Consider the following 15,170-nt stretch of genomic DNA (forward strand, 5'->3'; position numbering starts at 1 on the left):
GTTACAAAATCTGACCCATATACTTGTAAATACTGCTTATTTCATATCTTTTGTACATGTTTCTTACTCTGGACGTTGGCACATCCGAAGGTGGTCAAGGACCTTCCAATATAATCAACTTAGTCTTTTCTCCACTGAAGATGTTGAGCCCGTTACATTAATCTATGACTGAGTTAGCGAGAACAAGATTTCCAGTAGGGATGAGTTATTGTGCGGTGCAGAAAAGATGAAATGTGAATCAGGTCAATAGCGGTTGTTTGTCACTGTTGTCTCGATTTACGTTTCATCTTTTCTGCATCGCAAACAACCACTATTGCCTCGATTTAGGTTTCATCTTTTCTACACCATACAAAAACTCCTCTTCGCTGGAAATTTTGTTGCCCCCAACTTTGTCACAGGTTATAGTAATAGGCTCACTGCCTTTGGTGGAGACGGATAAACAAATTACTTGATTACACTGGAAGACCCCTATGTTTTTGTTTATAAAGCATCCTCCTCTAATGATGTGAAACTCGATGTTGTGTCCGCATAACCATTGTCAACTAGGGGACCCGGTTATACTTCATCCCTTGACAACATAACATTTGTAAACTTGAAGCCCTAGTTACACTTCAACCCGTGGCCGTATAACCACCGTCAACTAAGACCTTGATTTGCAATGTGATTCAGCTTCTCAGGGATGGCTCCATCCTCATATGACAGATAAAAATTGTAAGTTATCGAGCTCCATGGCATCACCGTAAATTCAAACATACCTTAAAATTATAACAATGTTTATCTCAAACACAGACAAAAATAAATTTATAAACTTTAATTTCCCCCCAAAAAAATGAACAAATTTCCACTGCCACATCAGTGAAAACACACCCTATAGAATGCGTTTTCACTTTATCTCTCCACAACGACCTAAAAAATCATAATATTATAAAAAAATGACATATATATTAGTCCACTTCAATATCTAATTAATTCTTTTTTGTAATTAAAAATAGAGAAATGAATAAACTAAATAAAGAATACATAGATAAATAATAACTATATGCTTATTTTACCTTTAAATTTTGCTTTGTTGATTTTTCTCAAGTACAGTTTAAAGATTTTTCTTCAAATATGAAAGGGTAAGTAGATATAAATATAAAGTTTATTTTACACTAAACTTAAATATAAGTATATTTGATCTTAACTCAAAATGAGTGATGACTAAAATTCTTGTGAAATATCTTTTACGAGTTCAAAGTGTTATCCATCCCTTCCTATAAAAAACAATATAAGTGTATTTTACCCAAGATCATAAGTGTATTTTACCCTACATAAAATAACAAGATGCCTTGATTTCTATGTTCTAGACTAAAGCGTGTGGAAATTTCAAAGCAAAGCGGCCTTTACCACAGATTTGTCATTCCACTCGTTTCTCTCACCATTAATGCTCTCTTTTATCTGCCTAACAACTTCCATGATCAATCCTGAACACTCTCCTCATACTTATAAATAGCGACCAATCCCATTATAATTTGTTAAACCCTCACTCACCATCTTTACTTTAAAGAAATCATTTCTTTAAGCTATATATATTGATTTGAGAATATTAAGCAGTGAAACTGAAAATGGAGGATATCGCACCTGGTTTTCGGTTCTACCCGACTGAAGAAGAGTTGGTTTCATTTTATCTTCATCACAAGCTAGAAATGGAGAGGGAGGATTTGAACCGTCTTATGGATCGGGTTATACCCATTGTCAACATTTATGAGTTTAATCCTTGGGATCTTCCACGTAATTTACACCAATCTACCTACCATTCTTTTACATACTACTAATTCACTTTCCTTTTTATTCTCTTTTCCAACATCAAGTTCATCATCATTCCTTTGTTAGATTTTTTTTTTTTGCTTAAGTTCCTTCGTGCATCATATTCATTATCCATCACCGTCTAACGAAGTATTGTTTTTTGAAAATTAAAAAGGATTAACATAAAGAGATGATATCATTATTATTTATTATGCATTTAATGAAATTATTGATGTAGAATTTCAGTGTACCTATGCCATAAGGATCCAGAACAATGGTTCTTCTTCATTCCACGGCAGGAGAGTGAAGCTCGGGGAGGAAAGCCAAAGCGGCGAACAACAACTGGGTACTGGAAGGCAACTGGCTCACCTGGTTTTGTTTATTGCTCCGGTAATCGCCCTATAGGCGTTAAAAGAACCATGGTTTTCTACAAGGGAAGAGCTCCCAATGGAATAAAGACTGAGTGGAAAATGAACGAATATAAAGCCATTGAACAAGGAGCTTCATCTATTTCTGCAACTCCAACTGTAAGTAAACCACACTTGTTCTTCAATTATCTATCAAAATAAGATTCTTGTGCTTTTAACTCTATATAAAGATTGACGTACAAAAAAAAAAAACTCTGCGATTGGTAGTTAAGGCATGAATTCAGCTTGTGCCGGGTATACAAAAAGTCGAAATGCTTGCGGTCATTTGACAGGCGGCCTCCAGTAGGAGGAGTGCAGATAATTAAGCCAAATGCAGCAGCTCATCAATGTGAAGCAACTGCTGGAGAAGCAGCTTCTGGTTATCATAAGAGCCAACAAATGGCGGGCTCACCCGAAAGTTCATCTTCAGAAGATCACGGGAACCCCTCTCAAACTGGAGCAAGTAATGACTCATCAGCAACTGTTTTTAATTATGATGAATTGTTCTGGAATCTTGATGGCTTCTGGGAGTCCCAGATTCTTTGATGGGAAAGATAAGGTTTTTGAAACTTCAGTTGTAACAAGTTTTCTTTCTTTTTTCGTGTTTTATGCTATAAACCCATTTTAACTTCGACATTAATGTACCTTTTTCATCTTTATTGGTTTGATCATTGTTTCAACTCAATTATAGAAGTGAAACATAGTGTTAATTATGAATGCTATAGTAATAGTACAAAAAAACCTGGGGTTAACAAGTATTTGTATTATATGATTTTTAGTTACTCTATTATTAAAAAAAAAATCTTTAATGTTTGTATATGTTTAAAAAGTTCATTTTAGTCATGTTAATTTTGTTGTTAATGAAATGACATAATTTAAAAATGACTGATTTTGGTATTAAATTAAAAGGTTAAACAATAGTTTTGAAGAATGAGTAGAGATAAGAAATTAATTTTGCTTTTACCTCAAATTGTTTTTTATTTTATTTGTTTTATTACATAATTGTTGTGTTCAAATTATTTGTTATTTGGTTCACGTCAGCCATCATTAAGGCACGTTATTCCATTTATTTGTAAGACTAACAAGATATGATTTAATTTTGTGTCAATAACTGTTAATGTCATTCCATCAATAACTAAATTAACATGTAAAAATTGACATGACAGCTTTATAAATGTAAGGATTAAAATGTTCCTTTTAATAGTAGAGAGACTAAAATAACTTTTTTGATATGGTACAAGGTCTCGTCGTAAACTTTAGCAAAAAATTGATAACATTCTTAACCAGTAAGAGTTGTAGCATATTATATTTATAAATATAACTAGTCTCATTTCTCTACTAAAACTTTTTATGTTACAAACAAGTAATTGTTATGTACATATAACAACATATGAGACTCTAATAACGACATTCGAGATCTAGAAATCATATTTTATTTTATTTTTTAACTTAAAAAATTATAATATATTAATAATATTAATTAGTGAGATTTTAATAATATATTTTATATAATTTACAAATGTAATTCTATTCATTAAAGATTATTTTCATTAAATAAAATATAATTAATATATTTTTATATATAATTTAAACATTTTATTGAAATAATATCTTAACTAAAATTTATTATTTTTACTTCACTTAGAAATAAAATTAGTTAAATTATAACAAAATGTTATTATAATAAAAAATGTACGTCATACTTTATGGATGTTATAGATGAAATATTGTTATAGAGATTAAAAATAAAATATAATAAATTAAGTTTTCAACGAGCTTAATTATTATAATACAACGTTGTTATATGACTAACTATAGCAATAACTATGTGAATGCTTATATTAAAGTAATAAATTTTAATAGTAATAATTAAAATCAATCATTATAAAAATTAAATTGAATAATTAAGTAAATTAATTAATTGATTTGAAAATTAAAAATTGATTTTAACTATATATATATAATACAACGACTTTGCTTATTAAAAAAAATATCTGTTTGAACTTTTATTTTACTTAATATGATTATACTAAATGGATGCAATTTTATAAAAATAAAAAAAATTTAAAGATAAAATATATATTGATGTGTAACATATATATTAGTGAATGAACAACAAAGTTGGAATTAAGTTAAACTTTCCCTTTCTATTCAGGAAACTGCATCTTTTTGGGTGGTGGTGTTTGTCGGAGTGAGTCAAGTCTTCTTTAATTTGTGAGAACATTCCATTGCCCTAGTCTCCTATTAACCTTTAGAAAAGACCAGAGTCGCTTGGGAGAAATTGACAAATGCCCCCATTTTCACGACAACCGTGTCCGTTTATAACACTGAATTTGGTTGCCACTTTTAAGCACACATATAAGGTTGAAAAACACAAGGCAAGATAGTCAAATTTTTTAGTCTCGTTAATCTTTCGGTTTATTTGCCTACACTCGAAAATTCATTTGAAATTTGAGAAGATTTAAATAAAAATACACTTGAAAATTCATTTAAAATTTTAAAAAATTTAAATAAAAATATTATGCTCAAAAATAAACTTAAACAAAAACTTTAATCTTATTTAAAATATAAGTCAAACTCATGTTTGGAGGTTCAAAGCCTAAGCTTAGGCCAATTTACTTTTAAGTTTATAACACTTTATACTATGTTAAGTTATGTACTATGTAATTTATAACATATGAAAAATAAATATATACTAAATATATAATTCTACTCTAATATAAACATTAAATAAATATTAAGATTACTTAATTAAAAATTTTAATAAATAAAAAATCATAATAAATTATTAAACATTAAATTAGAATATTATAAATATTATTTTTTAAAATTTAAAAAATATAGACGGGCTTAAAATGAGTTTGATTAATTTTTTATAAATACGGATTAGTTTGAACAAAATTTTAAACTCATATTTTAAGTTTAACCAAATTTAAACAACTATAAAATATATTAATATCATATTTAGACTTAACCTAAATCATAAATAGTATGTAATCCCATCCCATGTTTTCTACTTCCACTGGAAATTTAGGAAAATTTTCAATTATTTGTTCAAAAAGCCGCTGTGTAATTTATTATACTGTTTTTATTTCAAAACCTCACCTGTTTAAGATTTTACAGACATCAAAAATGGTCGGCAGCTGCCACATTTCCTGCCCACCCCAAACGTCTCAAGTCTTAGGTTTCGTTTTGTTTCATTCAAAATAATTTTCGAAAAAACGGTTTTTTTAAATGATTTTTTTCTGAAAAATTAATATTTTTTTTGTGTTTGGATTAATTTGTGTAAAATATTTTTTATTATTTAGTAGATTTCCTAAAAACATTTCATCTTAAATTTTAAATCTGAATAGTACATAAACTAAATTCTTGAAAATAAAGTACAATGACTAAATTTCAAATTTGTAAAGAGTACATAAACTTATGATATATATTAACCTTTATAATACAAAACATTTATTATTAATATATTTATAATTTTAATAAATATTTATTAAAATATTAATATTGAATATTTTCAATAATATGTGAAGAATATTATTTAAAATATTATTTTTAAATTTTATTATTAAAATAAAATTAAAATATTAAATAATTTATTAAAATAATAAATTATATTAATAATTTATTGCATGATTAAATATAAATAAATAAATATGTATGTTTAATAATATTGAAAATTATAATATTTTAAAAATAAAAATAAATTTAATTATCAATATAATAATATTAAACTTGATTTAAGTTAATTTTTATATAAAAACAAAGTTACTTATAGATGAGTTTTTTCCTAAAAAATGACTTATACTTTTCAAAAAAATTATGGTATATTTTAAAATACACCAAACTGTTTTCAATTAAGTAAACACAGGAAAATATATAAAACATCTTCTATAAGTCATTTTACAATGAAACAAACGAGCCTTATTTTTGTATCTTTTTCCTCCCCAAAACCCATTAATATTCAATTGTTTGTCGTGGTGTTTACTTGTCTTGTCTGATATATCCATGCAAGACATGAAGGTTAAGTTCACTGTAAGTATTATATCATATCAAAAAGTTTATTTTAATCTCTCTACTATTAGAACGAATATTTTAATCCTTATATGTTTCAAAAATTAACATTTTAGTTCTTGGATGTTCACTTTGTTATTAATGAAATAGCATAGTTTAACGGTGGACATGTCATTAAATCAAATTAAAAAATTACTAATCTTCAAAGCAAATAGAATGACATAATTGAAAGGGAGTTGATGTAGACCCAAATTATAAATAATTTAAACATAACATGAAAAAACCAAATAGGATTAAAAAAACAATTTTGTTCAAAATTGTTTTTCCACTTTTAATTTTAATTTAATGCCATACTCGTCATTCCTAAACCATGTAATTCTAGTAACAATAACGTTAATATGTATGGACTAAAATGTTAACTTTTCAAATGCACAAGGATTAAAATGTTTCTTTTAATAGTAGAGGGATTTAAACAAACTTTATGATATGGTATAAGGACTTATAGTTTAACCATTTTTACTATTCTACTTTAGACATTTTAAGACTCTATTGTACCTTAGATGTTGAATAAAGCCTTAAGGAAAGTGTCTCGTGATAAATGCATGATTTCTCTATTTATTTGTTACATTTCTCCCCTTGAATTATGCTAATTACGTTCTTAACTATATTATTTATATTTATCCTTTATTTATTATGTATTTAGGGAATAATTGGAGAAAATTGAGCTTAAAGTTTAATTTTAGAAAGTTTTGCAATTTTGAGTTTCAACACAGCGTAACTTTAGTATTTTGGTTATAAGTTGAGCTACAGACGTCTTTTTAGGGCCCATATTATGTCGATTCAAAATGAATTGAAAGATCCAACTAAAATTATCCTATGGATGAAGCCCAAAAACTTTAGGAAGATGTCCAAAAACTGCATGGAAGTTTGATGCAAAAATTATCAAAAAACTTAGAAAAATTATGCATTATTTAATTAAGGGAACTTTTGTATTTTGTCTGATATATTATTTTTTTCCCACTAAATAAACATTATTAGGTTAAGGTTAGAGGGACTTAGACTTAGTCGTTCTTAGTTTTTTTATGGGCTTTTAAACCCTCTTTTCTAGTCAAAGGTTTTATCAAAATTTGATTTAATAAATTCATGATACTTATTTGTGCTTAAATTCTTCTTTGTCCTTTGGTATTCATGCATCTTCAATTTTAATTACAACTGCTCAGGTTTAATGAATGTTTGGCTGGTATTTGATAGCTTAAAACGGTTACCTTGTTAATAAAAATAATTAAATTCATAATTGTTTAATTTAGTTTAATACTAGTGACGAACTACATAACTCGTTTATGCTACAGTTTAAATTTATGTGGTGTAGATGTGTGATCTAACTTAAATGAACCGTACTTATGTGAGTTTGTTGGTTAGAATTAGGTCTCTCTTATTCTTAATACTTCTAGTAAGTTAAATCTTAGGCGCTGAGTTACAAGATTATTTATCATATAGGGAAGTAATTTCAAACAAGCTGGCTTTTGGTTGTTGAACAGGTAAGGAGAGATTGGTTGCTTGGTGTTTAGCCAACAATTAGAACTAATTTAATAACAACATAAAAAGTTATATTTGTGTAGATGTGTAAACGGAAAAATATATAGGATTTTTCCTATATAATTTATCACCTTTTTACTTAAATTCGCTGCTAAAACTAAATAATTGTTTAATAAATTAATGAAATATGTGAAAATATAAAATTGGGACATAGAAATTATTAAAATGTGATTTTATGCTTTATTAAATAGTTTTCATGCATAAAATGGCTTATTTTATATTGTTTTGAGCATTTTATCTTTTTAAGACATAAAATGAATCATGCATGATTAAATTAATTAATAAAATATAAAACTATATTTAATAATTTGGGTTTTAATTAATTATTTAAATTGGTTAAATTTTATTCTTTGGTCCTCTAACTTATTAATTTATTTTGGACAGGTTTGATAGCTTTGTTAAATTACAAAACCGTCCAAATTGAAGACCAAGTCAACCCAAATTCGGCTACACAAGGCTATTCTTTTAATCCATTTTTTGTTTTCATTACACAAGGTCCTTGCATTGTTGAAGAAATTAGAGATTTGCTTGAAGATTTACGATTGACCGAGTCTCAGTCCTGAGTTATTATGGCATTTAATTTGCTTAAAAATCAAGCAAAAATCAGCTCAAATTCCACTAATTGTGGCTGGACATCCAAGGAAGAGATTTGAAGAGACTAAACCTAGCTATTTTTAGTAAACTACCCACCTCTCTTCACTTATAAATAAGACTCCTTCATTCCCTTATTCATCATCCCTCATCCTTCATCATTCTTTCTTCTCTCTAAATTCTCTTAGCCTTTTCCATTTCTCACGCCTAGCATCATCTCTTCATAGAGATTTTAGCAATTAAATCCTCTTAAAGAGCCCTTGGTCGGCCACCTTAGGGAGTCATCGGCAAAGGAGCAAGTGAAGAAGCGAAGGAGCCTCGTCAGTCAGAGTCTTAATTTGGGTTTAATCTTTACTTTCTTTAATTTAATTTAAAAATGTTTGCTGTGTGTTATTTGTTCTTGTTTACAACAATGTTAACTTAATTTTATTTAAGCTAGGATGATTGCTTTGATTAAATAATATTCATTTGATTCATGCTTATAATGTTTGTGCCTCAATCGATCATGTTTTTAATTAAAATCAAGTCTATATTTCGTTCATACCTGATTGGAATGCACCTGAATTAGCTGAGCGATCCTAACCAGACGACGGCTAGTGGACGCATAATTGAAATGTGCATGCTCAATTTAGATCCTAACCCGATTAAATTGCAGGTTGCATAACAACTCTAACCAAGCTCTATTATCTGCATAGTTTTTAGATTTGTGTGACTAAACTATTTCAAACCTAACACGTCCCGGTTACCTCACACGAATACTAAGAAACTCTTAGTAAATAAGGATCAGTAAAATGCGTATTTACTAAGTAAAGGATTCCGAAAGAACCTAATGTGGTTTCCAAACTCATGAAAGATTGAGTTGTCATGGAATGTTTTTCCGAATGTTATTAAGCATGTTGATAATAAGTTGAGTTTAATTAAAGTAATTGTCTTAGTTTATTTATGTTATAATTATTGCAAATTGTGTTTAATTTTTCCAAAATCTATCTCATTCATATAGTTTGCATGCTTAAGATAATTTGCATTAAGAATCATTGCATTTAGTTTAATATATTTTAATCATCACTTCTCAACTATATTGTGTTTTTATTTACCAAATTGTTAATATAATTTTACAAATTAGGTGACTTAGCACAAATACAATCCCTGTGGAGACGATAAGTCGATACTTACTTATCACTTGATAACAACTGTGTATACTTGCACAAACCTACGCGTTACAAGTTTTTGGCGTCGTTGTCGAGGATTGTTAACTGTTGCCATAGTCATTTTTTATGAAATTATTTATTTTCAATTTGATTTATATTTAACATTACTAACTTAATCTTTTTAATTTTGTGATTTTCTTATCAAGTGTTTATGAGTATAGATCAAATTATCGATTTACTCCCTGTAGACCCTGAAATTGAGTGAACTTTCAGACAAAGAAAACGTGAACGAACAGCTCAAAGACAAGTCGAGATGCACCTTGGAAGTCAGAATCAAGACTAAGGTAATAAAGTCGATCATGTACGAAACCCCATCCTCATTGCCGATGATAGGGATCGATGCATCAGATAATATGCTGTGCCACTTTTCAATGAATTAAATCTAGGAATTAAAAGGCCAGATATTGAGGCAACCCAATTTGAATTGAAACCAATGATGTTTCAAATTGTGACACCCTAATTTGACCCTAGTCGAAAAGTGGTTTCAGGACCACAAAATCGAGTCATAAAAATAATTAACCGTCATAGTTGATGCTTATTATATGTATATATGCATGTGTAAAAATTTCATGTTTGAATTTTGTTAATTGTAAGTGAATTTTATTAAATAGGACTTATGTGAGAAAATTTAGAAATGTGCTAGGCAAATGTAAAGTGGCCTATTAATGCATGTTATGAAAATGATGGGTTTGCATGTCAAATTACCCTAAATTAGAGCTAGTGGCCGGCCATGCTATGGGGTGAAACATGTTGGAAACATGTTGTGTTAGTGTGTTATGTTAGAAAGAATAAAATAAGAGGTTAGTAATAAAGTAATGAAAAGAGAGGGGTGATGAAAACAAAGTTGTCTCATCCATGCCCCCCCTCCATTGCCGTGAATTGAAGGAAGAAAACAAAAGAAAAGAAAAAAAATGTTCATCTTCTTCTCCTACCTCTCTCAAGCCGAAACTAACCAAGAAATGGAAGAAAGCACACCTAAGGCATTCGGCCATCTTGTGTGGGGAATTAAGGTATGATATCATGTGATTCTTTTGGAAATTTGGTGAAGTTGAGTTTGTTTTGGTGCTCATAACATGACCCATGTGTTAATTTTTGAGTTTGTGTTGCAAGAAACATTTGGTCATGTCCTTATATGTCAAATTGATGATAAATTTTTGATATTTGGTGAATGAATATGGGTTTCGGTCATGGTAGATAACAAAGAATGTGGTTGTTGTTCTTGTTAATTTGGATGAATTTTTGGTGGATAGGTGCTTGAATCAAACAAATGATCATGTGTGTACACTAGGTGCTAGTTGAGAAGAATCGGTCACTATATTGGAGGCCATTGCCGAATATGAGTTTAGTTATTGAGAGTGATGAATGTGCTTTGAGTTGATGGAATAAAAGAATGCTTAAAGATGTGTCACAACAAATTATATGTTAAGCTAAGGCTGTTAAATTATCAATCTTTCTTCCTAGCCGAATATGTGTTTATAAAGTTGAGTTGTTAAATAGATTTTGAAGTTAGCCCATGTATTTATTTTTGAATTTAAGAAGAATGATACATTCGACTATGCTTTGATGTGCTTGAATTGTTGTTATGTGAATAAATATTTGTTTGATGATATATATATGTATTCGGCAATGGGATAAAATGTGTATTAAGGTAAGTTTCATGGTGATTATGCTTGTGATGTTGGGTTAATATTCGGCATTGAGTAATGTGGGGTAAGGTGATTAATCGGCTATGAAATTAGCTAAATTGAATAGGTATGTTTAATGATATGCTTAGTATAATGTATGATCTTATAACTCGGTTTGGTATTGAGATAAAGGTTAGATGTATGATTGGATTTTGGTATGTGTTAAATTGGTTAATCAAAGATTAAATGATATGTGATTGCCAAATGTGATTGTTAAGTGAATAATATTAGTTAAGTACTTAAGCAATCTATTGTTTTACTTAAGCTTAAGAGCAAAGAGGATCAAAGTCGGATAGGGGAAAAGAGAAAGTAAACGAATAGCCGTGGACATCTAATCGTCGACCACTTCCGAGGTAAGTTTTAAGTGATTAAACATTGAGTAAATTCAATCATAATAGGACATAATGAGTTGATTTAATAAGATATGATGTGGCCATGATATGTCTTAAACTCAAATGGTAAGTTCATAAGTGTTTGGACTTGGAAATTTAAGAGCAAATTGTAATAATTTGCTTTGGACAGCAGCAGTAACGTGATTTTAGAAAGTCACTATAAATTGTTGTGTGGAATTATAGGCTGAATAAAATATGTAATCAAAGCTTAGTTAGTCTAGTTTCTTATAAAAGAGACCGTGGAAGCAAAGAAATTTCCTATAAAGAGATATTTAAAGTTGTGTGGGACAGTGTCAGAATGACTCCTAAACCCCCTGTTCTGTTTTTGGAAAATCATTATAATTTGTACAAAAATGGTTATAAGATAAGATTTATATGCTTAGACTCCTTAATGAGTCTAGTTTCAAATGAAATCAAATAGAACACATTATGAATTCTGTACAATGAAAAATTTGATTCGTAGTGAAGAGTGGTCAGATTAGTCAAACAGTGAAACAGGGAAACTTTAAGAAAAATCTGGTATTGATTGGCCAAACCTAAAATTCTGGAAATTTTATGGATGGAAGATATACGAGTCTATATTCAGGGAAAATTAATGGCAAGTGATTTGGAGTTTTGTAGCTCCAGTTATAAATAATTTAGTGACTATTGCTCAGGAAAACAGCTCGTAGTGAATATGTGATTTTGTTGTAAACATGGATAAAACTTGTTTTAGTTGCTCATAAGCTATTGATTAAACCCATACGTGAATTCTAAATCGTGATATTATAAAACGATATATGAGTGTTAGACGGATCTTTGATATTAAAATTTGTGAAATTGTAAGTTTATGAGTATTCGAATATGAAATGATAGTATGGCGTGAAATTGAATTATTCATTGGAAAATGATTGATGTAGATTCGGCCAAGACAAAGTGTATACATGATAGTATATGTGGTATGTGAAGTATATTTGGATAATTGTGATGTGAATACATGAAAATTTATATTTTGATTTAGGATTTTATGTGATGAATGTGAATGTGTATATATGAGATAAGGCCGAATGACCAATGTGATGAATGTGAACATGCATATATGTGATAAGGCCGAATGGCCAATGTGATGAATGTGAGCATGCATATGTGTGATAAGGCCGAATGGCCAATATGGTGAATATGAACATGCATATATGTGGTAAAGCCGAATGGCTAATGTGAAATATTTATGAGATATGTATATGTGGTAAAGCCGAATGGCTAATGTGAAATATGTATGAGATATGCATATGTGGTAAAGCCGAATGGTCAATCTGAAATATATATATGAGATATGTATATGTGGTAAAGCCGAATGGCTAGTGTGAAATATGTAGGCGATGTGCGTATATTGTGGCCGAACGACCAATGTGAAAGGTGTGTATTATTAGATATTTGATGAGGCAAATGAATTACAAATATGACAGTCGATGTGAATGTTGTAACATGTGATTAAATGTACATGAAACTTGGAAATATATTCCGGGTAAGACTCGATGACTACGTGTGGAGATTTTGTCCGGGTAAGACCCGATAACTTCGTGTGGAGATTTCGTCTGAGCTAAAGGTCTCGCCGATAATCCGAGTAGAGGTTAAAGCTATAAGACTTCGTAATAAGAATTGCTTATAAATATATTCAATGCGAAAGGTTAAACAGGTATGTACTCCAAGTTTATATGTGAGCTTGATTTGAACTAAATCATAAGGTAGTTATGTGATGCATACGAGAGCAATCTATGAGACTATTCCTATGATTATGTGACATCGGATCAGTGTGAGAGGTTATGTGAAATCATAAAATATATTTATGTCACATGAGCTCACTTTTATGTGAAAGTTTATCTGCCTATTGTATATGATGAGATGTGCATATTCGGTAAAGGGATGGTATGCCCGAAGGAAGAGTGAAATAAAATATACGAACAACTATGTTATAATTTGATTGTTATCTGTTGACACTGCTTAAAACTTACTAAGCATTGTAATGCTTACTCCGTTTACTCTGTTTCCTCTGTTTTATAGATTTCATTGCGAAGCTACAGGCTCGGGGATCGTCAGCAACTAGTCACACTATCACTATCCACCGCTTGTTACTGTTATGTTTAGAATTATTTTATGGCATGTATAGAATAGACTAGTGGCGGAAGAATATTTTTGGTTAATGTATATAAGCAATGCGAAAATGGCATCTTTTGAATGTTTACTTAGTGAAGTTTAAAATTTACCTCTGGTTGTGCTTAGTACTTATTTAAATGAACGATCTTTATTTCAAGAAAAAGTTCAAAATTTTACTGTTCTGACATGAGTTACAAGTCCGGTAATGCCCCTTACCTATTCTGGCGACGGTTACGGGATAGGTGTGTTACACAAATGCTCCAAACGGTGGGCCAATTCAGTGGTATGCCCACAAAAGATCCGCATTTCCACCTTCGATTGTTTATAGAGGTGAGTGATTCATTCAAGATAGTCGGTGTGACTGAGAACGCACTGAGGTTGAAGTTGTTTCCATACTCGTTGCAAGATCTAGTACGAGCATGGCTCAATTCATTACTACCAAATTCCATATCTACATGGCAAGAATTAGCAGAGAGATTTTTGGTTAAGTATTTCCCGCCTAGCAAAAATGCTATGTTGAGAAACGGGGTCACAACTTTCCATCAATTGGATAACGAGTCTTTGTATGAGGCTTAGGAGCAATTCAAGGAGTTACATCGTAAGTGTCCTCATCATGAGATTCCTCATTGTATCTAGTTGGAGACATTTTATAGTGGTCTCAATGCACATACAAGATTGATGGTAGATGCTTTTGCAAATGGTGCAATTTTGTCTAAGTCTTAGAATGAGGCTTATGAGATCATCAAGAGGATCGCGATTAATAACTATCAATGGCCAACAAATCAAATAGCTTCAGGAAGATGTGTAGCTGAAGTTCATGAAGTTGGCACCCTCACTTCGTTATCAGCTCAGGTATCGTTTATTTCCTCTATGTTAAAATAGTTTACCGCTAATAGTGCTAATAATTTTTCAGCTCAGCCACCAAGTTTGTTTGAAGTTGTTTCCTGTGTGTACTATAGGGAGGGTCATTCTTTTGAGAATTGTCCATCAAATCCTGAGTCAGTGTACTACGTAGGGAACCAATATCAAAATAGGAGTGGACAAGGACCCTAGTCCAACTTCTACAATCCTTCATGGCATAATTAGCCTAACTTTTCTTGCACATCAATATTCAAGGAAATGGACTGAATAACAACTTCTTGTAGCATAGGTCCAACCAATCTCAAGGGTTTAATTAGTAAGCTCCAAAACCACCTCAAGCTGAGGCATCAAATAGTTTAGAGAACTTGTTGAAAGCGTACATGGCAAAGAATGACGCTTTGATCCAAAGCCAAGCAGCAACATTGAAAAATTTGGAAAACCAAATGGGTCAGTTAGCTACAGTGCTTCGTAATAGACCGCAAGGAAACTTGCCGAGTG

At 30.3% G+C, this 15,170-nt stretch overlaps 1 protein-coding gene and 1 non-coding gene across 2 annotated transcripts; one reads left to right on the top strand and one right to left on the bottom strand.

Moving 5' to 3' along the window:
* The first annotated feature begins 1,425 nt into the window (after positions 1 to 1,425).
* LOC107949293 (NAC domain-containing protein 90) lies at positions 1,426 to 2,826 on the top strand. Its single transcript, XM_016884015.2, has 3 exons — positions 1,426 to 1,770; positions 2,032 to 2,312; positions 2,421 to 2,826. The coding sequence occupies exons 1-3, from the start codon at positions 1,605 to 1,607 to the stop codon at positions 2,736 to 2,738; spliced, it is 765 nt and encodes a 254-aa protein (XP_016739504.1). The 5' UTR covers positions 1,426 to 1,604; the 3' UTR covers positions 2,739 to 2,826.
* An 11,498-nt stretch (positions 2,827 to 14,324) lies between these two features.
* Positions 14,325 to 14,431, bottom strand: LOC121228559 (small nucleolar RNA R71). The gene has a single exon (XR_005926135.1). It is a non-coding gene; the product is annotated as a small nucleolar RNA R71 (small nucleolar RNA).
* Positions 14,432 to 15,170: the final 739 nt, after the last annotated feature.

Source organism: Gossypium hirsutum, chromosome A04, assembly GCF_007990345.1.
Source record: "Gossypium hirsutum isolate 1008001.06 chromosome A04, Gossypium_hirsutum_v2.1, whole genome shotgun sequence".
NCBI classification, from domain to species: domain Eukaryota; kingdom Viridiplantae; phylum Streptophyta; class Magnoliopsida; order Malvales; family Malvaceae; genus Gossypium; species Gossypium hirsutum.